Genomic DNA, 27,687 nt, shown 5'->3' on the forward strand with positions numbered 1-27,687 from the left:
AGCAAGGTATTTGAAACACTTTAAGAGGCCCTTCAAGTCTGTTCATAAATAAGAAGGAAATGGAGGAAAGTGAGCAAAAACACCAAGAATATAATTGCTTGAGATCATGGGTATATTTGTACAGTTATCTAATCTAATTGCATTGAGGACAGGCCAAATATATTAATGTTTTGTATTCATTTTGATGCAATAATTCTGCATCTATCATGAGTTTATTCACTTTGTCAACAAGAGATCAAAAGAAATGAGCCCCTTTTGGGTTTGTGTGTGTATATTATACCACTTTTGCAGATAAATTGGTGTTAATTCTTCTTTGCACTTTTGGTAAAAGTCATTATGTAATGTTCCTCTGGTCTCTGATAATTTTCTTTGCTCTAAAGCCTACTTCATATGATACCCCTCCTTCTGCTATATTTTTATTAATGTTTACGTGATGTATTTTCTACATCTTTTTACTTTCATTTCACCTAGAGTTTTATATTTGAGGTGAATTTCTTGTAGACAACATATAAATGGATCATGATTTTTTAATCCACTCTGCTAATTTTGTTTTTTACTTGGTTTATTTAGACCATTTACACTTAATTATTGATATTTTAGGACTTAGGTATACCTTTTTATTTTTTGTCTTCTCTACTTTCTCTTTCTGTTTTTTATTTCTGTTTTCTTTTTTCTGGCTTCATGTGGGTTACCTGAACATTTTTTGAATTTTATTTTAATTTATTTACAATGTTTTAGTGTATATCTCTCTTTCTTTCTTTTTTTTTTTTTTAAGATTTTATATATTATTTTGACAGAGAGAGAGAGACAGCCAGTGAGAGAGGGAACACAAGCAGGGGGAGTGGGAGAGGAAGAAGCATGCTCCCAGCAGAGCAGGGAGCCTGATTCAGGGCTCGATCCCAGGACCCTGGGATTACGCCCTGAGCCTAAGGCAGATACTTAACGACTGAGCCACCCAGGGCGCCCCTGAGTATATCTCTTTTTATAGCTATTTTATTGATTGGTCTAAGGATTAAATTTTATCACAGTCTACTGGGTCAACATTTTGCTAGTTTTTATGAAGTGTATAAACCTTACCTCTTATATCCCTTTACTGTTTCAAACTATGATTTTCTTATATTGTTTTTATATGCATTTAGAACTATATCGGAGAATGTTATAATTGTTGCAACAACTCTAAATACAATTTTAAAAACCCAATAGGAGTTGGAAAGCCTATTGTTTTTATATGTATGTTAGTCACCGTACAGTACATCCCTAGTTTTTGATGTAAAGTTCGATGATTCGTTACTTGCCTATAACACCCAGTGCTTCATGCAATACGTGTCCTCCTTACCCATCACCAGCCTATCCATTCCCCCACCCCCCTCCGCTCTGAAGCCCTCAGTTTGTTTCCCCGAGTCCATAGTCTCTCATTGTTCATTCACCCTTCTGATTACCCCCCTTCTTCTTCCCTTTCTTCTCCTACCGATCTTCCTACTTATTATGTTCCATAAATGAGTGAAACTATATCATTGTCTTTCTCTGCTTGACTTATTTCGGTTAGCATAATCTCCTCCAGTTCCGCACATGTTGCAGCAAATGTTGAGAAATCATTCTTTTTGATAGCTGAGTAATATTCCATTGGACCACATCTTCTTAATCCGGTCATCTGTTGAAGGGCATCTCAGCTCCTTCCACGATTTAGCTATTGTGCACAATGCTCCTATGAACATTGGGGTGCAGATGGCCCTTCTCTTCACTAAGTCTGTATCTTTGGTGCAATTGCCGGATCATAGGGTAGCTCAATTTTTAACTTTCTAAGGGATCTCCACACAAGGCCACTCACGTTGATAGTGATTATTGAGAGAGATGATTTTAATGATGTCATGTTGCCTGTAAAGTCTTTGTTTCTACAGATTGTAAATTTCTGTTCTTTATCACTCTTAAGACCTTTTTACTTTTGTAGAACCCCCCTTAATATCTCCTGTAGAGCTGGTTTCGTGGTTACGAAATTGGTCAGTGACTGGCGATCTTGGAAGGTCCTTATTTCTCCATCAGTTCTGAATGACAGCCTTGCTGGATAAAGGATCCTTGGCTGCATGTTTTTCTCTGAAAGAGCTTTAAAAATGGCCCCCCAACCCTTTCTCTCATTCTAGGTCTGTGTAGACAGGTCTGACGTAATTCTGATACCTTTTCCTTGGTACGTGAGAAATTTCTTTGCCCTGGCCACTTTCAATACTGTATCCTTGGATCTAATATTTGCGAATTGCACTATGACGTGACATGTCGTTGGTTTGTCGTGGTTGAGCTTGGGAGGGGTCCTCTCTGCCTCTTGGACATGAATGCTTGTTTCCTTTGCTAGATTAGGGAAGTTTTCAGCTACAATTTGTTCAAATATCTCTTCTAGACCTCTGTTTTTCTCCACCCCCTTGGGGGTGCTGATGATTCTGACATCGGAACGTTTCATTGAGTTATTATACTCTCCTGTAACCTATGTTCTTGAGATTGGATTTTCTTGAGCCAAGTTTCTGTTTTAACTTTCTCTTCTATCATCCCATCCTCCAATTCACTAATTCGTTCTTCTGCCTCATTTACCCTGGCCGTCAGAGCAGGTAGTTTTGACTGCATTTGATTCATAGCATTTTTAATTTCTGCCAGATTCGCTCTTACTTCCACCCTTAGAGATTCTATATTCTCGTTAATATTTTTTTCAAGCCTACACATCATCTTGACCATTGTTACTCTGAACTCCATTTCTGACAGTTTGGTTGTATCCATATCCATCAGTTCTGTGACAGAGGCCACAGACTCATTGTCTTTTCTTTGCTGGGGGGGATTTCTCCTCTTGTCATTCTAATGAGGAGAGTTTGCGGGGTTGTCCAGAGCCCAAATTATTGACCAGGACCCAGGCAGTGTGCACTTGATTTATAGGGATCTTAGGGATGTGGGCTTCTTGATTTTTCAGCCTGCCTTCTGGGGGAGGGGCCTGCCACGCTGATATTCAGGCAACCCTGTTTGGGTAGAGTCTCCCTGTCCTCTGCGAGGGGTATAGGGATGGGCACATTGAGCCGGTATTTCTGGGCTTTTTTTCTCTGGTGACTTTCCCTGGCGGTTTGCTGTGGCTCTTCTGAGAGTCAGAGCAGCAGTGACCAAATCCTAGCCTCTGTCTCAGAACAGAGAGATCGGAGTCTGCTCTCCACTGAGCTCTCCTGGCCTCTTTAACCCTGTTTCTGTTGGTGCTGCTAAAAACCCTGCAGCATCCCGGGTTGTGCGCCCCACAGCCGGTGTCCCAGCCCTCACTTCCAGGGCCGGCGGGCCTCTGTCCTTTGTGTTTCTAACACAGCCAGCCGCCCCCGGTTCCCGTGCGAGCTCCCAAGCTCTCTGTTTCAATGTGGTTTGTGCGCACTCCAGAGCGCCGGTTTTCAGACTGGTCACCAACGCGCTCCCGAGCTCCCGGTATCAGTCTGGTTACAGTGAGTGCTCCAGAGTTCTGGTTGTCAGTCAGGTCGCGCGAGCACTCCCTATCTCCGGGTTTCCGTCTAATTCGAGTGAGCGCACCGGCGCTCTGGTTTTCAGTCTGGTCGCACGCGCATTTCCAGGCTCACGGTTTCAGTCTGCTCTCTCGTGGGTGCCGGTCCGCGAGTCCACCCGCTCCCCAGTGCAGGGGCTACTGCTTCACGGCGCCTGAGCGCGGCGGCTCCCTCCCCCTTCCGTTTATCTTCCCATATCTGCAGGGATTCAGGGCTCCCCGCTTTGGACCTCAATACTCAGCTCTGGAGATGGTCATTTGTAGAGATACAGATGTATCTTCCTGTGTCTCAGGCTGCTTCCGTGGGGTTTTAGGATGGTCTGGTAGATATCCAGCTCGACTAGGGACCAGCTGAGAAAGGGGACCCCTACTCCTCTGCCATCTTAACTCCTCCCCCCCATAATTGCCTATTGAAGCATGCTTATAATGGCTACTTTAGAATCTTTGTCAAATAATTCTAATACCTGTGTCATTTCAGCATTGTCATATATTAATTATCTTTTTTCATTTGGGATTTTTCCTGGGACTTAGTATAAGAAAGGACTTCAGATGGTAACCTGTACATTGATGCATTATGAAATTCTGGATCTTATTTAAATCTGTTTTAGGGGGCTTTGTATGATACTGTTCTGAGAGGAGAAGTGGAGGTTGCTGGTGGGGCTTGTTACTGGCAGGTGGAAGAAGAAGTCCAAATTCCCCAGTTGGCCTCCATTAATACTCAGAGGGTAAGGACTCCTTGTTACTGCTAGGTAGATTTGAGTTCCAGCTTCCTGCTTGGCCTCCACTGACATCACCGTTGCTGGGAATGCCAGGGGTAGTGCTTCCCACATGGCTTCCACTGAGAGCACTGGAGGAAGGTGTGAGAATAGAGAGTAGCCAGGAGTACTGGCTACTGATGTCAGGAGGGTGTGGTAGTCCAGGCCCTCAGGTGGTCTCCACTGTCATAGTGTATATGTGTTGGGGGGTGGGGGTTGATCAGGGAAAGCTCATTAGAAGCCTGCAGGGGTGGAAGTCCCAACACTCTATCCTGCCTTCTCTCACACCACCCCACCTGGGCTATTGAGACTTTTCATTACAGCCTGACGAGAGTGCAAGTCTGAGCTCCCCACTCACCCTTTTCTGGTGTGTATGATAGTGGGTCCACAGGTTTTCTGTGATGTTTGCCTAGATTAGAGCAGTCATTTTCTAAAAGTGTTGTGTTTTACTAGGCTGTCCCTTCCTTAGCCTTTAGTTGGAGAGAGTAAGCTTTTGTAGGGGCTTTTTTTATCTGTACCCATCGCTGTATCAGGTTGCCATCTTCTTCAGTTTGAAGTCTGGGATATAAGAGGCAAACAGAAAATCCAGGAACACACTACTATGTTGTTCCTTCGTTCTCAAGGTCTCTAGGGCCTAGCTGGTATGCCTTCTTTCCACCTCTCAGTGTCTTATGTTTAGTTGTTATATAATGTTAGGTATTTTAATTGTACTTAACAGGATAAGTTAGGAAAAGTATGTCTACTCCCACCTTCCCAGAAGTAGAAGTCCTAAATTTTCCTTAATGTTAAGCAGCATTACCACCTTTGAGGAATGAGTGTTGAAGAAGTCAAATCAGATGTCTGAAAGGAACCAGGAGAATTTTGTCTGTTATGTCCACATTCCTTTTCAACTTAAATGTGAAGCATTTCTGTGACTGTGTTCTACTTGATAGTGAAGGTAGGAGGTCCTTTGGGTCTTGATGTCATGTTCTTTGGAAGATTAGAGCTTTCAAAGTGTCTGAAGGTTTCATTTGTAAATTACATTTATTTTAATGTCTGGGTAATTTTTGAGCGTGAGCTTCTTGAGCCTCACTCACTGCATTTCTCCAACGCCATCATCTACTAACGTAGGAGAGCTCAGGTGGTGAGCCCGAGTGGTGACATGGCCTTCTTCCATTCCCGCTCTCCTGACACAGACTTGCGCTGGAAAAGTAAAATCAATTCCACTGACATTCTCTCCTGAGCATGTGAGGGTGGGTGTCACTTCTGTTTGTCTGTTTGTTTTATTGAAATATAGTTGACATACAAGAACCCATTAGTTTCATGTGTGCAACATAGTGCTTTGGTAGTTCTGTGCATTACACAATGCTTACCATGATAGGTTACCATCTGTCATCATACAAAGTTTTACAATGTTGTTGACTATGTCCCCCATGTAGTATTTCTTATCCCTATAACTTATTCATTTTATAACTGCAGGTTTGTACCTCTGAATCCCCTTCACCCATTTTGTCCATCCCACCACCCCAAGCTCAGCTGCTCTGGCAACCATCAGTTTGTTTTCTGTATTTATGAGACTGTTTCTGTTTTTGTTTATTTGTTTTTGTTGTTTTTTAGATTCCATATACAAGTGAGATCATATGGTATTTGCCTATCTTTGTCTTATTTCACTTAATATAATACTAAGGCTATTCATGTCACAAATGCCAAGATCTCATTCTTTTTATGGCTGAGTAATAGTCCAGTGTATATATGTACCACATGTTCTCTATCCATTCATTCATCTGTGGCTGTCACTTTATGGGCTGACTTGGTATTATCTGTCTATAGCAGGTGAGTCATTGCCTTTGTATTCCTGAGTTAGTAAGAACGTGAGGGAAATCCAACATTGTAAATAAACCATAACTGTAAACTGTTATATTTCTTTCTCTTTTCCAGGCAAAAGCTTATTATCCCAAATGGAAGTTGCCCTGTTATTCTGAATACTTATTTTTGTCAGAAAGTTGTTGCCAAAGAAGATTCAAAAAGAATACATGAAGTGCACTGTTGGGACACATCCCTTCCAAGAAGAAGTATCAGTTTGGCTCAAATATTTAGACTGAAGAATCTAACAAATAAATCACCTGAAAGCCAGGTTAATTTCCATTTGTTTTAGGTGTTTTATGCTTAGTAATAATATTGGATTTGAAAGGTATAAGCAAAGATGTTATCTTTGGTTCCCATTCAAATATTCAGTAAATATATATGTTAGAACATCTTGTTATTATTGTGATGCCTGAAGAAAGTATGAAGCAGTTCAGTATTTACTAGTAGTCTTTTCTCAGTTTATTTCATCTAATTGTTATTTTTAATCTTTATCCTAGTCTATCAAAATATATGATTTTTCATTTTTTTATTCTCATTTTGTAATTGTCTAAGAATTTTGCTTAAGCCTTTTTAAGTTGTATTTTTCTTTTTCACTATATCTGTATCCCCTGGGATAAAAAGAAGTGCATAAACTTGAAAATATATGCTATAGATTATTTTCTGAAATTTTATTGGCCCTAAGCCATGATCATTTGTCAAGATAAATTTAGAGAACCACTAAATTTCACTCATAGAAGGCATGAAAGGCACTCCAGGGACCATTCCAAGCTCTAAGTGTGTGTAACTCCAGGTGCATCATCTCAGGTTCACCCAGTTAGCTGAATCAGCAGTGAACAGAATACTAAGCAGACAGATAGCGTGGGTGGCTCAGTTGGTTAAGCATCTGCCTTCAGCTCAGGTCCATCCGTCTCCTTGCTCAGCAGGGAGCCTGCTTCTCCCTCTGCATCCACTCTCCCTGCTTGTACTTTCTCTTTCTTTCTGACAAATAAATATATAAATTCTTAAAAAAAAAAGGAGACAAATTTTCATCTTGTTTGTAAATATGTCAACAAGCGTACTCTCCCTTTGACCATCAAAAGAAGTATCTGAAAGGGATAATGGGAACAAGAGGGCTCTCTAATTAATTTAATTTATGGCTCAAAGTGCACTACTGTTTTAACATTTCGTTGTAAATAGCTATTGATATTAAATTCTTGAGATAACGTTTTTGTCTTACAACGGTACAATGAAACTGCAGTGTAACATCGTGGTTATGAATATAGGCTTTGGAACCAGGATTCCTAGTTTAAATTCTGCTTCAACCATTTATTGCTGAGTAACATTGGGCAAGCTACATAATTTTTCTGTGTTTCGATATTTTTATCTTTAAAATGGTAATAATGATATATCTACCCGCTTGGGTAGTTATAAGGTTAAGTATGTTTGTTTTGTAAGTATAATACATAAAGAAGAGTGCCTGGAATGTCCTCTGGAAGTGTTATCTTATTATGATATTTAATATTATTGTAAAGGGTTGTTGGGAGGCTACATGAGCCTGTAAAGTGTCTAGTCCTAGTAGACTGCACGCAACAAGCACTTAATAATGACTTAATTTTGAAACCCTAGTCATCCTTTTGTTTTTTAGTTTGTCCTGTTGGGATTGTTTACCTCATAAAAGAAAAATTGTTTTCTCATAAAAGAAAAATTTTCTAAATTACCATAAAGTATTGTAATAGCAGGACTTTACATGTTTTCAAAGACCCAAGATGATTTGTGCTTCTATTGATTGGAAACACTCTTTGCTGTTCCCATGGTGTCTTGCTCACTTTGCCCTCCTCAACAGCATTAGTTACCTGGCCGACACAGAGGCCCATGCAATGTCTTATCTTCATTATTCCTTTGGTGTTCTGTAGTTACATCAGAAGATTGCCTCAGAATGTCATGGTTTGGTACGTACCACGCTTTTGTGAGTTAAACTGAAATTGTTCCCTTTGCATGTCTTGGCCAGGTTATGTGTAGTGGTCTCACTACCATGAGGACAGACTGCAACCACGGACATGAGGAAGCCAAACAGTGCTTCCCAGCCCAAGCTCCCCTGACGCATTCTCTTCTGGATGCAGTGGAAAGCCAGGGAGCTGCCACATGGTCAGGAGTTGGGGTCCGAGTGGTGGTACAGAGAGTTTACTACCTTCCCTGCGGATATCAGCAGGGAGTTGGTTCAGCTGCTCTACTTGGCTCAGACCCACCTAGAGTTCGGTGAGTAATTAAGACACAGGCGTCAGTGCTAGAGTCGCTTAGAGAACATAGAGACTCTTCCTGGAGAAAGTAAACTCTTGGCTGCGTTCACCATGTACATGAGTGTTTATTTTTTTGTTTTTTCTTGCATCAAAATTTGGGACATGTGGTGTGACAAAGGAATCTGTTTATTTATTTAATATAAAGTCCTACTAAAAATTTAATTTGTTGCATTTACTTTTACCTTTAATGGTTCATGTTATTAAAAGTAGTATAGACAAATACTGGTATTGTTTTAGAAAAGCCAGGACATGTGATTACCATACCTAAAAAGACCGCTGCAATATCTGTCAAGGTTTATGTATCTAAAAACCTAAGTAAGTAAATGGCAATTAATAAATCTGTGGCTTTCAGAGAGTGCTGTTCTAACCTATATCAGCACTTTCTGCAATGAGGTAAATGTCGTATATTTATACTATCCAGTGGGGTAGTCACTGACCACATATGGTTACTGAGCACTCAGAATATGGCTAATGGGACTGAGGAACTAAATTTCAAGTTTTATTTTATTTCAAATAACTTTAGTCAAAAGTAGCCCCATGTGGCTAGGGGTTACCTTGGTGGACAGTGCAGCTACATTAGCCAAACCCATGTTCAGAGTACTTTGTTCATACTAAATATGGGAATGATATCTTCTTTTACTTGTATTTAGGCCCTTCCTGTGTTTTTTCAAATAGCTGTAGTCATGTCGTTGACTGAAGGGTTTATTTGTCACAGTCTTGGCATAACCTTTTGAGGTTGTATTTCTTTCTGTGTGAAACTGTCCTCAAAGCAGTGAGATGGACTTATAATATAATAGAAATTAAAAGTATAGATGCCAATTCATCAACCTTTTTTTTATATCTCCTCTTAAAAGAAAACACATATTGAAGAAGCAGTAATTATAGCAATATCCTATTCTTATAGTGCCTTCTGATAGCATTCAGAAGGAGTGACAAGAAACATTTCTGTGTTAATTATGAATCCTCTTCAGGTGGGTGGCACTTTATTTGAAAGTCCTATGAGTTTCAAAAAGTCTCCTTCAGGTGCAGAGTTAGAGAATATTTCTTTTGGATTTATAGAAAAAAAATTTAATTTTGTTTGGAATATGTGTATGTCTGAAATGATTATATCATGTTAGGGTTTTTAACTTGTTAGGTGTAGACTAGTCTTGTAGTCTTTAACTTAAATCTGTGGTAAACCTAAATAGAATTATCTGAGCCACTATTAGATCAGACATAGGTTTTGTTTTGCTTTGCGTTTTTCATGGAATGTATCCAGCGTTAGGCTTTGGAGAAGGAAATATTGAGTAACCTAAGCAATGATGATCTTGGTACAGCTTCTCCAGCCCAGCACACAGACCACACACACACTCAGAGGAGATTGGGGACAGCAGGGACTGAGTCACAGTGATGAGAAGGTAAGGAGAAACTGACAGGTTGCTTCCTTATGAGTAATCACAAGCAGTGTACACCTCGAATCCTATCCCTCTAGCTTCTTTGGTGGTACTTGTTTTACTTGTTAAGCAAAAAGAAGAATTGGAAGTTAGCTTCTGGTGAATTGCTGCCAGTGGCTGGCATTACGAATGTTTTGGATTTGTACCTTAGAACATACACTGGGACATATCAAATGAGACTGTCCTAAATTGTGGATTGAAAAAAGGCCAGGCATAAACTTCAAAAATAAGAAAATAACCTTCAGTTATTCAGATGTAATTAAATAAGAATTGTGTGTGCTGTGTTTCCTGTAGCACACATGAGATTATACAATGTTGAGTCTAGAGGGCATTAGTCCCATTTCACAGATGAGGAAACTGAGCCTTAGAGAGGTTCTTAACTTGCTGACAGTTATACAGGTGGACAAAAAGAATAACATCATGAGATAGAATCCCAAATATGTCAGGGTTGTGGAGAGTATGGAGCTGAAAGAAAGGGGATAAAATTGAGTTAGGACCAAGCTGTGATTGATTAAGTTTAAGCCTGACTGGGGGGTCAGGTCATCCTGGGCAGTAGGAGTAGTGGAAGTGCCTAGCCACAGGGAAAATTGATTGGATTGTGTAAGAAAATGAACCTTTGGAGAGAAAATCATAGCATTTGAGCTTGCGTTTGAGGACAAGGCTTCTGAGATGTCTTTTGGGTACAGAAAAGTACTGTTGTAAAACTGATTATTAATATTTTCTAGATTCATAATGCTATTATAATGATCAAGCTCAAGTTTACAAACAAAATTAATATAGAAGGAAAATTATACTTAACCCTGTACTAATTCTTTGCTAATGTGCATATTATCAAAAGCATTAAAATATCTGCTTTGGAGGATCATTTAGAAACATGTTTTCTAATGTAGACTTCTATTTATACACATGTAGCATGTATATAAGAGAAAACATTATTAAAAGACTTCAGTTTATAGTTTGAAAGATTCCTTTCTTTTCTACTTACAGTTTCTACCTGTAACTTTGGGTGAACTCCTGTGCAGCACATGGGAGTCATTCTCATCCAGAGGCATGAGTGCAGCAGGCAGGGAAATGGCATAGTGACCCCTTACACTGTGGGCAGCTCCTGGTCTGCTCTCTTGCCATAACCTGCTATGCCCCAGAGATCCTTCTATCAGTGAACTGAAAGACAATGTTGATCACTATGTGTTTTTCATAAAGTGCCAGAAATTACCATATCCCAAGAAATTAAGGCCTGCAAGAAAGAAATGACTCTGTCATATGGTAGATATTTTGCCGCAATTATTCTCCCTTTTCTGCCCAAACGAGGTCAGAGGAGTCCTCATGGAGCACTGTGGTGAGTCATATCTAAGTGCACTTAGCGCCTCAGCCATAAGTGTCTGTCTCAATCTGTCCCTAGTGCTTTAGCAGTCTCACTTTTCTAAGATCAGTAAGAGCTCATTTTCTGATGGCAGATAGCCAGATTGTTGCCAACATTGAAAAATAAAAGGAAATTCATTTGGAGCCAGCCAGTCCTGAAAAGGGACACATAGGTTCAGTCAAAAGGCTCATTTCCTCTGAGCTGTGAAACATTATTTAAATACACTTTAGATTTCAGGGGTGTCTGGGTAGCTCCTTTGGTTGAGCATCTGACTCTTGGTTTCGGTTCAGGTTGTGATCTCATGGGTCATGGGCTAGAGCCCTGTGTCCATCTCCACGCTCTCTGGGGACGCTGCTTGAAGATTCTCTCCCTCTGCCCCTCCCCCTACTTGCATGTGCTCATGCTTTCTCTAAAATAAATAAATTTTTAAAATACATATATGTGTGTGTGTGTGTGTGTGTGTATATATTTATATACACTTTAGATTTTATATGTATATATATACACTTACACTTTATTTTTTTAATTTTTTTAAATAATTTTTTATTATGTTATGTTAGTCACCATACAGTACATCCTTAGTTTTTGATGTAGTGTTNGTGTGTGTGTGTGTGTGTGTGTGTGTGTATATATTTATATACACTTTAGATTTTATATGTATATATATACACTTACACTTTATTTTTTTAATTTTTTTAAATAATTTTTTATTATGTTATGTTAGTCACCATACAGTACATCCTTAGTTTTTGATGTAGTGTTCCATGATTCATTACTTGCGTATAACACCCAGCGCTCCATGCAATATGTGCCCTCCTTAATACCCATCACCAGCCTATTCCAACACCCAACCCCCTTCCCCTCTGAAGCCCTCAGTTTGTTTCCCAGAGTCCATAGTCTCTCGTGGTTCATTCCCCCTTCATTGTTCCCTTCCTTCTTCTACCGATCTCCCTGCTATTTCTTATGTTCCATAAATGAGTGAAACCATATGATAATTGTCTTTCTTTGCTTGACTTATTTCACTTAGCAGAATCTCCTCCAGTCCCACCCATGTTGCTGCAAATGTTGGGTAATCATTCTTTCTGATGGCTGAGTAATATGCCATTGTATATATGGACCACAACTTCTTAATCCAGTCATCTGTTGAAGGGCATCTCGGCTCCTTCCACAATTTAGCTATTGTGGACAATGCTGCTATGAACATTGTGGTGCTTATGGCCCTTCTCTTCACTACATCTGTATCTGTGGGGAAAATACCCAGTANATATCTTTGGGGTAAATACCCAGTAGCGCAATTGCTGGACCTTAGGGTAGCTCTATTTTTAACCTTTTGAGGGACCTCCGCACTGTTTTCCAAAGTGGCTGTACCAACTTGCATTCCCACCAACAGTGTAAGAGGGTTCCCCTTTCTCCACATCCTCTCAAACATTTGTTGTTTCTTGCCTTGTCAATTTTTGCCATTCTAACTGGCATAAGGTGGAATCTCAATGCGGTTTTGATTTGAATTTCTCTGATGACTGACACATATACATTTTAGATTTCAGAACTATAACATGTAAGAGTCTTCTGTCCCTTGTTCTTCTGAATGACTTCTTTTAACTCAAGCTGGTAAAGAAAACACTTCTACAAAGTTTCTCAAGTGTTATGGGTCAGAATAACCAGTATAAACTTGAATTTTATAAATCACTAAAATCAAAAGTAATAAAAAACCAACTTCGAAGGCACTCCCTAACCACTAATCTAGGCAGACAGTTCAGAGCCCAAACCCACCTTTATGTAGATCCACTGCATATTGAATGAATGTGAAATAAATGCATGACTAATAAAGTAATGGGGTTTTTTGTTTGTTTGTTTGAGGTTTGTTTGTTTGTTTTTTAGCAGAAAGGGACCACTGGTCTTGGAGACCTCTATTTATAATAGAGGAAACTGAGACAAAAAAAAAAGTGAGTGAATTCCCTAGTGACTCCCTACCTCATGGCAGAGCAGACTCTGGACCATGTTACCTCACTCCCAGACCATGCTGGTTGCCATTAAACATTGACTTTCTTTCTCCCTTTCTGAAACATCCACATCCTTTCTCCTTCAGATATTTAACTTAGGGACAAATAATTTAATTTTATCCTTTAGAGATGTACATTCTTTCTTGCCTGTCATTGCAGAAGTATTGATAATGGGAGAGTTAGTCTTTTGTTAGGGCATTGAATTCAGCTTGCTCAGTGGTCTTATGTTCTGACAAAAAGTTGGAATGACAGAACCTCCCAGTTTAACAGTTTAATATTTATCATGCATTATAGTTGTATAGAAATTTGTTGAGCTGAGCTCAGGAAAAGAGTACGTTTTCTTTCTCCAAATCTTGATATTTTATTTTCTCTTTTCATCTTTTGACTCTTCCTTTAGTGTCTTTTCCTGTATTTCTTCTTCCTTTTCACTAAGGAAAGATTTTAAAAAATCCACTATTGTCCTAGGCTAGGTTCTGGGTCCTCAGTGATTAACAAAGTCAGACATTGTCCTTATGGTCATGGAGCATGGTCCAGTGGGGAAGTCCCACATAAAACAATTAAAAACAAGTACATCTATGATTATAAGTTGTGATAAGTGCTCTGGTAAGAAAAGTAGGACACTATGAGAGAAACCAATGGAGAAGGGACAAGATTTAGTTTAGAGAATTCAAAGATGGGTATTGTAAGGCAGTACTATTTAAGCTGGTGCCTGAGAGATAAGTAGATGATAGGTAAAAAGCAGATGAAAGAGAATTGCAGTGGAAGAGAGAATATCTTTGAAAGCTCATTGGGGCACCTGGGTGGCTCATTCGGTTGGGCATCTGCCTTTGGCTCAGGTCATGATCCCAGAGTTCCAGATCATGCCGCACGTAGGGCTCCCTGCTCAGCGTGGAGTCTTCTTCTCCCTCTCCCTCTGCCCTTCCCCCTGCTTGTGCTCTGTCTCTCCCTCTCAAATAAGTAAATAAAATCTTTAAAACGAAACAAAACAACAAAACACACCTTTGAAAACTCCTAGACAGGAGGGAGAAGCTGATCTGGCCAAGATGTGTGGGCCAGCGGGAGAGCCCAGAGAGGCAAGCCAGATGTAGGCTGCACACATGGTCTGCAGTGTTTGCCAGGGCTGCCCACTGACCCCAAATAAACTTTACCTGTTTGGAACATGACTTTAGTTGTGAGTTGGAAAATGGTTTAGGAAGAGGAAGAGGCACATGGAGTCGGTCCCAGTGGGAGTGGAGAGACCAGGAAGAGGCACACTGTAGGACTCCAAGTCAGCCTGGGCTCCTGAGTCTCACATGGCATCACTGGGATGTGGAGAAAAGGGTCACCTTCTAGATGTGTGTGATGACTTGAGAATGGATTGGATGTGGAGAGAGTGAAGTAAAAGGAAATAATAAGAATGATGCTCAGTTGATTGCTTGGTGGAATGATGAGTTACTTACTGAGGTGAGAAAAACTGGGATGAGAGCAGGTTTGGAGGGAAGCTCAAGAATTCAGTTTGGGGCCTATTTAGTTTGAGACTCCTGAGACATCTAAGGAGAGGTGTCAGATGAGAAAGTTGAATATAAAGATCTCACATTCAGAGAAGAATTTTGGGTTGGAGATAAACATTTGGCAGTTTTCAGCCTATAGCTGGTCACGACGTGCATTTGTACATACATTGATTTTATTTGCTAATTTGTATAGGTTATGTTTGTCCGTGGTGCTGAGTTCCAAAGGCACTAGAGGGCATACAGTGAAAGGCTCCTCTCCTCCTGCCCCTCTTCCCCACACCCCTTTTAGGGGTGTTGTGTCACAGCTAGTAAGTCTCTAAAACCAGGGCGGCCAATGAGATCACATTAGGGAAAAAGTAGACACAAAGAAAAGAAGAAATGCTAGCACAGAGATCTAAAGTCCTGTAGCATTGGAAAACAGGTGGAAGAGGGGACCAGCAAAGGAGACTAAAGAGGAATGGCTAATGGTGGAAGAGGAAGACCCAATGTACTGTGGCAGCACATAAGACATAGGATTTTCCGTGTGTGCAAGTAGCAGCGAAGTTGGTGGTGCAGAGCAGCCTAATAAAATGAGGACTGGAAACACATGCAATGGGTTGCTGAGAAGTTCCTGTATAACTTTAGGAGGTGCAGGGGAGACATAAGACTGGAAGCTAGTTGGTAGGGAGTTGAAGAGTGAGTGGGAGGTGGGGAGGAAGGACAGGTTTTGATTTTTATGGTAAGTGCTTTGTTGATGCATAAGAGAATGAGAATGTCAGATGTTCAACGGAACAACAAAACTCATGAGGGCACTCTGTCCATGGTTTCCAGTGTAGGTACCATTTTTCTTTTAAAAATGCATTGGGGTACACTTATTGTGATAAGCACTGACTAATATATAGAATTGTTAAATCACTATACTGTACACCTAAAACTAATATAACACTGTATGTTAATATATTGGAATTAAAATTTTTGAAAATGCATTGAGGTAGAGGCAGACCATTAACGGGAAGAACAGAAGGTCTGGAATCAAACTGGTCTAGGTTCAAATGCTGATTCCGCCACTTAGTAGGAAGACTTGGGGCAAATTCTGTTTTCTTATTTATGAAATTGGAATTATTTCTTTCCATTATTCAGGTTCATGATAAAGATAAACTGAGATTATGTATGTAATGTGTTTAGCATTATGCTTCTTATATAAGGACTCAATAGAAGGTGGCTCACTAGCTCTTCAAAAGCAAGTGCCAAGACTTCAAAATTGTAAAATACTGATAAATAACATTGTTACAATAATAGAAACCTAAAATAAAGAAAGAAGAAGATCATATTACAAACCAGCATTTATGTTAGAGTTGAGTCGGTTGCCTGGCTGCAGGAGAAGCTTGATTGAAGGTGGTTTTTACTCCTGTCCTTTTGCACCACTCCCCTGTCTGCACCACCCCCCCATCAACAAGGAGTTGCTGCTCATTTACTTTAGAAAACAAACATTTATGTAAATTCATCCATATGAAATGTGACTACTGCCTTCCAAATGATGGAGGCATAGAAGTTCCTCTGTAATGAACACCGCAGGAAACTGCCCTAGTGCTGGACCCAGTATTGGATGGTGCTGGTAATTATGGCTGGTATATTTTTGTCTTTGTCTAGAGCATTTAAAGACATCCCAGACCCCTGATGGTGAAAATGATACAGTATTAAAGCAGAATGAGGAACACAAACTAGTATGTAGTGGTTGTGATGATTAGTGTTCTTTTATGATGATTAGCTTTTGTGCGTGTTTGGACAGTAGAGAAAGACTTGTATCAAGTTCGCAAGATTCCTTTTGATGAGAGGGCTGCCGGCTGTGGTGCGTTGATTCCTCAGCTGTGTGCTCACCAGCCAGGTCTCCCTAGGTACATGCAGCTCTTTTCCTTGATTGTGAATGTTTCCTTTTCTTCCTATTAAATGATTGGATGATATAGTGGACTCAGGTCTCCTTTTCTGTGCATAGAGGTTGAGTGGCATGGCATTCTTTGACCAGAACAGAGATACCTATGTGTCAGTGATGAAAGAGCCCCAAGGAAAGCCTCCATCTCCTCCCCCTCAACAGTACACAGGACCATTTCACCTGGCCTGCTTCTACATACTACCACATACAAGAATCTGTGGAGTGATTCTGTTGATTAAACTACTTAGCATCACCCTCTCATAAGGCTGTTATTGTTATTCATACTTTATTTCCGAAGTTTCTTTTTTTCTTCATGTTGCAGAAAAGTTGGAATTACTCTTTTTCAATGATTTGAGTATTTTTATTGCAATGCAAAAAATATGAGAGTGGGGACTCATTTTTTTTGATGTATTCTTATAAGTGATATGAACTATATCTCATTCTTTAGGTTTCCCTTGTGCTCTCTCAGTAAATTTAAATCCTCTTTTAATCATTAGTTCTGTATTCATAAGTCTTAAATAAACACTTCAGTCTCAGGTACCCAGCTCTTAAGTTTTGCTACTCCCTCTCTAAGACAGTTCTTGATTGTCTGTAAGATATCCCAAGGTCATTTTGCCATATTTTCTTTGCACTCCTGTATTTACAGAGTTTTGCAATTATAACCATAATCTAATATTAGAACACTTTCATGACCTCAAAAAGAAACCCCAGGCCCATTAACTGTTTACTCCTCCTTCCCCCAGCCTGTGGCAACCACCAATTTTCTGTCTCTATGGATTTGACTGTTTTGGACATATATAAATGGAACTATACAATATATGATCTTATGACTGGCTTCTTTCACTTAGCACAATATTTTCAAGGCTCACCCATGTTGTGACATATATCAATATTTCATTCCATTGTATGGGTATGCCATATTCAGTTAATTTATCAGGTGATGAACATCTAGGTTGTTTCTACTTTGATGAATATGAATAGTGCTTCTATGAACATCTGTGTACAAGTTCTTTCTGTGAATATATGTTTTCAGTTCTCTTGAGTATATATTTAGGAGTAGAGTTGCTGGGTCATATGGTAACTCCGTGTTTAATTCTATGAAGAGTTAAACTGTTTTTCAAAGAAACTACCATTTTACATTCCCACCAGCAGTGTATGAGGGCTCCGGTCTCTCCACATCCTCACCAAGACTTGTGAGTATCTTTTTTATTATAGCCATCCAAGTGGATGTGAAGTGGCATATCCTTGTTGCTTTGGTTTGCAGTTCCCTAAGGATTAATGATGTTGGGCATGTTTTCATGTGCTTTTTGACCATTTGTATACTTCTTTGGAGATTGCCTCTTCAGATCCTTTGCTTGTTTTCTTAAATGGGTTATTTGTCCCTTTTTTGTTGAAATGTAAGAGTTCTTTAGTTATTCTGATTATAAGTCTCTTATATATATGATTTGAAAATATATTCTTCTATTCTGTGGAGTACTTTTTCCACTTTTTTGATAGTGTCCTTTGAAACACAAAAGTTTATAACCTTAGTGATGTCCAGTTTATCTTTTTTTTTTTCCTCTTGTGCTTTGGTGTTTTGATGTCACATCTAAGAAACAGTTGCCTAATCCAAGATTATGAAAATTTACTCCTATATTTTATTCTAAGAGTTTTACAGTTTACAGTCCTATGTTTAGGTCCACGATCCATTTGAGTTAATTTTTGTGTGTGGTGTGAGACAGGTGGTTCATCCTTTTACATGTGTGTATCCAGTTGTCCAACACCATTTACTAAAAAGACTATTCTTTCTCTTTGAAACTTTCTTGGTACTGTTGTCAAAAAACAATTGACCACAGATATAAGTATTTATTTCTGGACTTTCAGTTTCCTACCATTGACCTATATATATCTACCTTTATGCCAGTACCATAATGATCTTAATTACTAAAACTTTATAGTACATTTGGAAATCAGAATGTAAGTACTCTAACTTTTTTTTAAAGATTGTGTTGGGAATTCTTAGTCTCTTAGATTTATATTTTAATTTCAGAATCAGGTTGTCAATTTTGGAATAAAGCAATTGGGTTTTTGATAGAGATTATGTTGAATCTGTAGATCACTTGAAAAGAATTGCCATTTCAGCAATATTTAGCCTTTGGATCCATAAACATGAGGTGTCTTTTCCTTTCATTAGTTCTTTAATTTCTTTCAGCAGTGTTTTATAGTTTTCAGTAGAAGTCTTAACACTTCTTTAAATTTATATCTTAGTATTCTTTTATGCTATTGCAGACAAAATTATTTTCTTAGTTTCATTTTAGAATATTTATTGCTAATGTGTAGGTGTGCAAGTGACTTTTATATATGGACCTATTTGCTGAAGTCTTGCTGAACTTGCTTATTAACTCTAATAGTTTTTTTAGTGGATCCATTAGGATTTTCCATATGTGAAATTATGTAATCTTTAAATAAAGATAGTTTTACTTCTTCATTTCCAATCCAGGTAGGTTTTATTTCTTTTTCTTTCTTAATTGTCCTGGCAATTCTTTTAAGTATCTTAAGGCAGGGAAAAAGAAACCATTGTTTTATGCTTTGGTGCAGTATGGTTGCTCATCTTCTTCTATTCTTCTCTCTTGAAGTCCTATGCATCCTTCACTACCCAGTCTTATACCACTTGCCCCGTGAAATCTCTCCTAATTTCCCCTGTGGAGTTAGCCTCTTTTTCAGCATGGTAGAATGAAAAACTACTTAGCTGTATTTTTTTGGGTTAAAGGTAGGTAGGTAGGTAGGCAGATAGATCGACCAATCGATCTTATCTCTTCATTTTCACAACAGCCCCATAAAGTTAGTACCATTACTTTCAAACTTGAAGATTTAATGATGATAACATTTATAAAGTGCCTGACACCAAGTAAACGCTTTTAACACAATTTGTTTTATGACTGTTTTAGCTTTTGTATTGTAGTTAGTTACACATGTATCAGCCTTTACTATAAGATTGTAAAGTCCTTGCTGGTGAGGATTATGCAAAGTAGTAGTGGTAGTATTCATTAACGCTTTTATGCATATACTGTTCCTACTATATATGTTCCTAACTATGTTTCTATTATATCTCTTTTTTTCACATTTATGACTATTGGCACTGTATTATGTCTCTGTGTATCATTTCGCCCATTCTGAATGGTAGGAAATGGAGCCATTTTTCTACCCTTTATCTCTTCTTTAAATTTTTATTATTTTATTGATCTAGTATCAGGTTTCAGTTAGCAGATTGAAATTTTAAAGGTTTCAGAATAGAATTAGAATTGTAGACTATTTGAAAGCACTATGTTTAAGTTCTTAAATATTCAAGGGCGCCTGGGTGGTTCAGTCTGTTAAGCATCTGACTTTTGATTTCAGCTCAGGTCATGATCTCAGGGTTATGAGATCATGCCCCACACTGAGCTCCATGCTGGGCATGGAGCCTGCTAAAGATTCTCTCTCCATCTCCCTCTGCCCCTTCCCCCTAAAAAAAAACCAAAATAAAAATAAATATTCTATAATACCAACCCATGTCATTTGACCCGTCCTTTACATTTATGACAGACATATCTTGAATATGTATCCTTAATGAGCTTATTGATAATATGAAATTGAAATGAAAGTTCCCATGTTCTTTTCTTTATGTATTAAATTGTTGTTAGACTTGAAGGAAAAGATCAAAGGGAATAACAACAGCCTTGTGCTGTGAGTATAGACAATCATGAAAATAAAATTTTCATATAGAATGAAGATAGCAAGAGTAGTTTTCCAGAATCATAGCCAGACATGGTATGTGTATCCATAGTTCTAAGTTTGCATCTTAACCTGGCCTTGGTGATTTTCCAGCACCTGTTATCCATCAAGATTGAGAATGATTTCAAAGTGGCCCAATATAAAAGGCATGGAATTTTCTGCCTATCTCTGACCTCCTTTCCCTGGAAACTTTGTTGCTAAAAGAGGCTGGAGACCTCTAATAGTCTGTACCCCCACCCCTCTGTGTCTGCAGCTACATTTTGGAGCAGTACTGTGGTCATGCTAGAACCTTCCTGTGAGCTAGATTGCAGCTCTGGAATGTACTTTTCTGAGATGGCAGCACAGAGTAGAGCTATGAGGGACAGAACACATAGACTGGCAGAGTACGCAGTGGCAGCCAGATGCAAGCACACAACACCACATACCTCTATAGCCAAAAGCACGGATGGGGTGAGATCAAGTGTGATACCCATCTTGACTCCAGCTCTAGCTAGGCTGCTACACCTTATTTCCCTTTCCTTCCTGTTTGGCTCTGTCAGGTGACCTGTTCCTGCCCTGTCTCCCAACTGCTGCTAGACCCAGAACACTTAGGGCAGCCAGCTGGCAATCTTGGTAAGCTCATCCTTGTGTTCGTTTCTTGGCTCTACAGTTCTAATTAGCTAGAGCCAAATCAACCCCATGCTCCACAGAAAACTGGAGCAAACAGAACCTCCAAAACAATTCTTCGGAAGAGTGTCCTTCACAAGAAAGAGTCATTATAATATATCAACAGGTACCCTTGTTTTTTCTGGACCAGTTTGCCTGGCAGTGATATAAATATTCTGAACCTTCACATTTATTTGCACAGGGACAAAAAAAGAGTGACAAATAGAGGTATCTAGACAGGTGCTTGGTTATATAGTAATCATAATGGCCAGGTAGTATACGTTGCACTGGTATATGTCAATCCTTTCAAAATAAGGCCATACATATTTTTTTAAATTTTACTTCTCCTGTTTAACCCTCTGGGGATCAAGGACTGTGACTCATCATATTTTGGTACCAGACCATGAATGTTAGTGGACACGTAACACGTATGCGTAGATGGGGAAAAGTAGTAGCTGTGGGACTATGTATTCTCCTTCTTTCTCAGGACCAATTGGTCCATGGAGATGTACTGCAATGCTGTTGTTTCTCTACAAACACCGTTAAAGAGGCTAGTGCAGTAAGAATTGCCAGGAATACTCTGCTTTAGCAAAAAGATAAAGTCTAGTCCTCACCAGTCTTACAGAAAATGAGATACTTGGACCAGAGGCCCCTACCGAGTTTTCATTCAGTGTAAAGGAGGAGGGAAGTGGAGGAGGAAAAAGGAGGGGCACTTAGGGAGGTGGCAAAGGAGGAACAAGAGCAGCTCTTGACTGAGGATTTATAGAGAAAGTAAAAGAATCCCGTCAGTAATGATTTTGAGTTTGATAGCATTTGTTACAATTAACGCAGAACTAAGAGATGTCAAGAAAACCTTAAGCAGACACGGGTAAAAGACGAAAGGATGAAAACCTAACTTTTAACATCAAACCAAACTTAATTACTTGAAAAGGAAAGAACTGCTGATTTTAATTAAACAAAAAGGAAGACTGAGTCATCCAGGGGAAGATGGTGGGCAGAGGTTTAAAGGTCTTTAGTAGCTCTAATTCTCAAAGCTGCCATGTGAGCTGTGTCCTGCCCTACATTGTGTTTTCCTTAAGTGATGACTACCCTTCCTCTCTCTAGTAGGAATCTGAGTGCAGCTGTCGCAAGCTCCGGAGGTTGTGGGGAAGGCAAAAAAAGGACCAGACTGTATTTGTGTGTTTGGGAATGGGAAGAAGAATGAAATAAATATGCCTGGGTGGCTCAGTCAGTTAAACGTCTGCCTTCGTCTCAGGTCATGGTCTCAGGGACCTGGGATCGAGCCCCACATCGGGCTCCTTGCTCCTTACCTCTACTTATGCGTGCTCTCTCTCTCTCTCTCTCTCTCTCTCTCATTGTCAAATAAATAAATAAAATCTTTAAAAACTATTTTTAAAAAATATAAAAATCTCCTGGATATTTTACCACTTAAATAGACTTTTGGAAAACTTAAAGTTAGCTTAGTCAACTATGGACCTTGAGTCTTTGCACCCAGATAAGTTATGATATAAAAACACTGACTATCCAAGAAAGCCCCAGACATTGAATGGGGTAAACCTGAAGGTCTTAAAGCCCTTTCATTATGTGAGCTATAGAAAATTGGAAAATTATATGTTAATCAATTGGAATTTAAATAAAAACTTGAAACAAAAAAAAAGAAAAAGAAAAGTGGAAAACTGCAATGACAGCAAGAATACCAGTAAATCTTATCTTTACAATTTTTGAATATAAGTAATCCCAGTTTTTTTTCTGCTCATTAATTCAGCATCTTCTCTTCAGAAAAGACTAGAACGAGATTTCCTATAATGGTATACTTTGCACAAAAGTTACTGTATACAGATATCTCTCATTTTTCCAAAGTTCACATTACATCACTTTGCTTTTACAAAAGACCTACATTAGTGCTTGTTTTTGCTAACGGAAAGAAATCCAAAGAAGAGTTTTGCTTTTATGAAAAAAAGTGAAAATGCAAAGCAAAAATAGCCTCAGCATTTGTTTTGCACCAAGCTATTCTAGAGGCAGCACGTGCCCACCAGGGCTGGCATTGTGAAGCTTCTTCCCTGGAACTACACTCAGTATCAAACCACCATGGCTTTGAACTGTATCTCGGAGCATCTGTACTTTATCTCGATTTATTTTGTGCATCTGTCAGTGATGTGTTAGTGATGTGTGATGTGTCCTAGTGATGTATTAGAAAAACCTAATAGAGGTTATTTTTGAGGTCTGGGAATACTCAAAAATTTTTCCATAAAAATTAATGGTAATTGCTTCTTTACTTTATGCCATTTCAGCTCAAGAAAGTTTTAATAGGAATGCTCTACTTTCAGATAGCAGGGGAGTCTATGGCCATGCTGCCCTAAATGCGCTCGATCTCGTCAGATAGCAGGGGAGACCTGTGTTTGGAAGCACGTGTCATTCATGACAACAGGCTCTCTAGCATTTGACCTTTATATTTAGATTTTTAATTTCTTTCAGGTGCTTCCTAAAGAAGAGTATCTGTTCTCTGCTTTTTGGGTGGGTGGAAAATGGGGGAGAGTACAGCCTGAGGAGTCGAGGCACATTAATGAAACCCCATCTCTGAGGGATTTCTGGCCCTGAGGTAGCTTTGACTCCACCATCTCCCCTGTTTGGAGAGAGCCTGCTCAGTTAACATTTAGTAAAAACAACAATGAATACGCTTATTTTCACATAGATATTCATATATGCCTCTTTATGAATAGACTGCTTACAAGTTTACATAAGAAGAGACTGTTGGGGCATCTGGTTGACTCAATCGGTAGAGCATGTGACTCATGATATCGGGGTCATGAGTTCAAGTCCAACCTTGGGCATGGAGCCTACTTAAAAAAGAAAAATTAAAAATTAAAATTAAAGAATTAAATTAAGGGACTTTTTCTAGTCCCTCTCTCTGGGGAGAAGAAACTAGATGCTGTGGGACAGGCTCCCTCAATTCCTGTTAAAACATATGAATTTTGTGTTTGTGTACACATTATCTTTTCTTTTTAAGTTTTTTTAATTGAAATGAAATTCACATAACATAAACCATTTTAAAGTATACAGCTGAGTGATATTTAGTATGTTCACAATGCTGTGCAACTACCATTTCTATACAGTTCCAACACATTTTTTATCATGCTAAAGGAAACTCTGTACCCTTTAAGCAGCCCATCCCTTATAAACTCCCTCCCCCAGCCCCTGACAACCACTAATCTGCTTTCTGTCTCTATGAATTTACCTTTCTGGATATTTCATTTAAATGGAATCATAGAATATGTGGTTTTTTTGTGTCTGCTGTCTTTCAATTAGCATACTGATTTCAGGTTTTTATTCATGTAGTAGCATGTATTAGTACTTCGTGCCTTTTTATGGGTGAATAAAATTTATCATATAGGTACATCAAATTTTGTTTACCCATTTATCAGCTGATAGATATTTCGGTTGTTTCTACTTTGCAGCTATTGTGAATGATGATGTTATGAACATCTGTCTTGAAGTTTTTCTGTGGACATGTTTTCATTTCTCTTGGGTATAACCCTAAGAGTAGAATTGCTGCGTCATATGATGATTCTGTGTTTAACTTTTTGAGAAACCACCAGAATGTTTTCTACAGCAGATGCACCATTTTATATGCCCACCTCTCTGTATGAGGGTTCCAGTTTCTCTACATCCTTGTCAACACTTGTTATTTTCTTTCTTTATTTTTAATATTTAATAACAACTGTACTATCACATGTAAAGAGATATTTTTACTTATTTCTTTCCAACTTATTTGCCATTTATTTCTTTTTCTTAATTAATTCTTCTGAGTAGAATATCTGGAGAGAATTTCTAGTACAACAGTGAATGGTAGTATTAAAAACTGCCCTCTTTGTCTTGTTCCTGACCTTAAGGGGGGAAAAACTTTCAGTCTTTCACCATTGAGTATAATGTTAACTATAGTTTGTTTGTTTGGTTGGTTTTTGGTTTTCATAAGTGCTCTGTATCAGACTGAGGATGTTCCCTTGTTCTACTTTGTTGTATGTTTTCATCATGAAAGGGTGTTGGATTTTGTCAAATGCTTTTTCTGCATAGCCTAATCCACCTTTTTTTGTATTATGCATTATATGCTTAGGAATTAGAGAATATACTTACATTTGATGATTCTTACATTTGATGATTCTTAGTAGAGAGTGTATTCTAACCAAATTATTGAAATAATTGCTTTGAGTCATCAGGTTATGGAACTAGTTCCATTCTCCTTGATCCTTCTTTGCAGTAGTATTCTCTGTAATGGGAATTTATAAGCATATCTTTGCTTTTTTTATTTAATTAAGTTTGATAAACTTCTTATTTTAGAGTGGTTTTGGATTCACAAAGAGTTCCTACATACCCCATACCCAGTTTCCCTATTGTGAGCATCCTTTATTAGTATGATACAGGCTCACACTTATTAAACTGATATTGATATTATGTTATTACCATACTATATTATTATTGCTTTATTATGCTATATTATATACTATAATAATACTATACTGTATTGACTCTACATTAAATGAAAGCCATACTATATTCAGATTTCTTCAGATTTTCCCTAATGTCCTTTTCCTGTACATGCTTTTGTCATGTCTCCTTAGACTACTTTAGACTGTCAATTTTATAGATGCTCTTTGTTTTTAATGACCTTAACAGTTTTGAGGATTACTATCCAGGTATTTTTGTAGAGTATCCCTTAACTTTTCTTTTTCTGCTGTTTACACTGGTATGGATTTCAGGGTAGAAGTTCACAGAGATAAAGTATCATTTTCATTACATCATATCAGAGGTACGTACTACTAACTACGTGATATCAACAACATATCTCTCTTGTGGCTGACTTTGATTGCTAACTGAGTTGGGGTTTGTTAGGTTTCTATACTGTGAAGTTACTTTTTTTAAAAATTAATTTATGGTTTTTTATTCTTTTTTTATTAAGTTTTTAAATTTTAATTCCAGTGTAGTTAACATACATACAGTGTTGTATTAGTTTCAGGTGTACAATACAGTGATTCAACAATTCTTTTGTACTCTCAGTCCCCCTATTTCCCCCATCCCCCACCCACCTGCCCTCTGGAAGCATCAATCAGTTTGTTCTCTGTAGTTATGAGTCTGTTTCTTGGTTTCTCTCTCTCCCTCTCTCTTTTTTTTCCTTTGCTCATTTGTTTCTTAAATTCCACATGAGTGAAATCATACGGTATTTGTCTTTCTCTTACTTATTTTGCTTAGGATTATATTCTCTAACTCTGTCTATGTTGTTGCAAATGGCAAGATTACATTCTTTTTATGGCTGAATAGTATTCCATTGTATGTATATACCACATCCTTATCCATTCTTCTATTGATGGACACTTGGACTGCTTCCATAGTTTGGCTGTAGTAAATCATACTGCAATAAACATAGAGATGCATGTATCCCTTTGAATTAGTGTTTTTGTATTTTAGGGGCAAATACCCAGTAGTGTGATTGATGGATCATAAGGTAGCTCTATTTTTAGCTTTTTGAGAAACCTCCATAATGTCTTCAACAGTAGCTGCAGCAGTTTGCATTCCCACCAACAGTGCATGAGGGTTCCTTTTTCTTTACGTCCTTGCTTACACTTGTTGTTTATTATATTTCTGATGTTAGCCATTCTGATATGAGGTGTGAGGTGCTATCTTATTTTAGTTTTGATTTACATTTCCCTGATGATGAGTGATGTTGGACATCTTTTCATGTGTCTGTTGGCCATCTGTATGTCTTCTTTGGAGAAATGTCTGTTCATGTTAATACTATTATTCTTTTTTATTATAATAATTTTTTATTATGTTATGTTAGTCACCATACAGTACATCCCTAGTTTTTGATGTAATGTTCCATGATTCATTACTTGCATGTAACACCCAGCGCACCATGCAATACGTGCCCTCCTTAATACCCATCACCGGCCTATCCCAATCCCCAACCCCTCTCCCCTCTGAAGCCCTCAGTTTGTTTCCCAGAGTCCATAATCTCTCATGGTTCATTCCCCCTTCTGTTTGCCCCCCCTTCATTCTTCCCTTTCTTCTCTTACCGATCTTCCTATTTCTTATGTTCCATAAATGAGTGAAACCATATGATGATTGTCTTTCTCTGCTTGACTTATTTCACTTAGCTTTATGTTCTAACACCCATTGTATAAAGTCCTGGGAGCAAAGCTGGAGCATACACTGTTACCTTCATTTGTACCTAAGGGAGTATGAAGGAAGAGCATTTCTGACTTTATGGGAGCAGAGGAGAGATAACAGACAAGTCAGATTTCTGAAGTCTTTGAAGTCATTTATTATTTTTTTTTATTTTTTTAAGATTTATATTAGGGGCGCCTGGGTGACTCAGTCAGTTAAGCATCTGCCTTCAGCTCAGGTCATGATCCTGGAGTCCTGGGATCAAACCCCATGTGGGCTCCTGCTCAGCAGGGTGTCTGCTTCTCCGTCTCCCTCTGCCCCTCCCCCTGCTTGTGCTCTCTCTCTCTCTCTCAAATAAATAAATAAAATCTTTTTTAAAAATATTTTATTTATTTGAGAGAGAGAGTGCTTGCGCTGAGCACGGAGCCTGACTAGGGGCTTGATCTCACAACCCACGAGATCATGACCCGAGCCAAAAACCAAGAGCCGGGCACTTAACTGACTGAGCCACCTAGGCGCCCCTTTTTGAAGTCATCTCTTATTCATATTCATTT

The 27,687-nt window shown here is 38.6% G+C and overlaps 1 protein-coding gene across 12 annotated transcripts in view; it reads left to right on the top strand.

Moving 5' to 3' along the window:
* Positions 1-27,687, top strand: part of SPIDR (scaffold protein involved in DNA repair) — a 502,027-nt gene that overhangs the window by 331,834 nt on the left and 142,506 nt on the right. For all 12 annotated transcript variants that reach the window (XR_004622658.1, XM_034650137.1, XM_034650132.1 and 9 more), the window contains 2 exons: positions 6,184-6,379; positions 8,099-8,346. Coding sequence is in view for 11 of the 12 variants with exons in the window: in XM_034650137.1 (XP_034506028.1) it covers positions 6,184-6,379; positions 8,099-8,346 (444 nt within the window). In the remaining variant the exon portion in view is untranslated. The remainder of the gene's footprint in view (positions 1-6,183; positions 6,380-8,098; positions 8,347-27,687) is intronic.

The sequence above is a fragment of the Ailuropoda melanoleuca genome, unplaced genomic scaffold (assembly GCF_002007445.2).
Source record: "Ailuropoda melanoleuca isolate Jingjing unplaced genomic scaffold, ASM200744v2 unplaced-scaffold11384, whole genome shotgun sequence".
Lineage (NCBI taxonomy): Eukaryota > Metazoa > Chordata > Mammalia > Carnivora > Ursidae > Ailuropoda > Ailuropoda melanoleuca.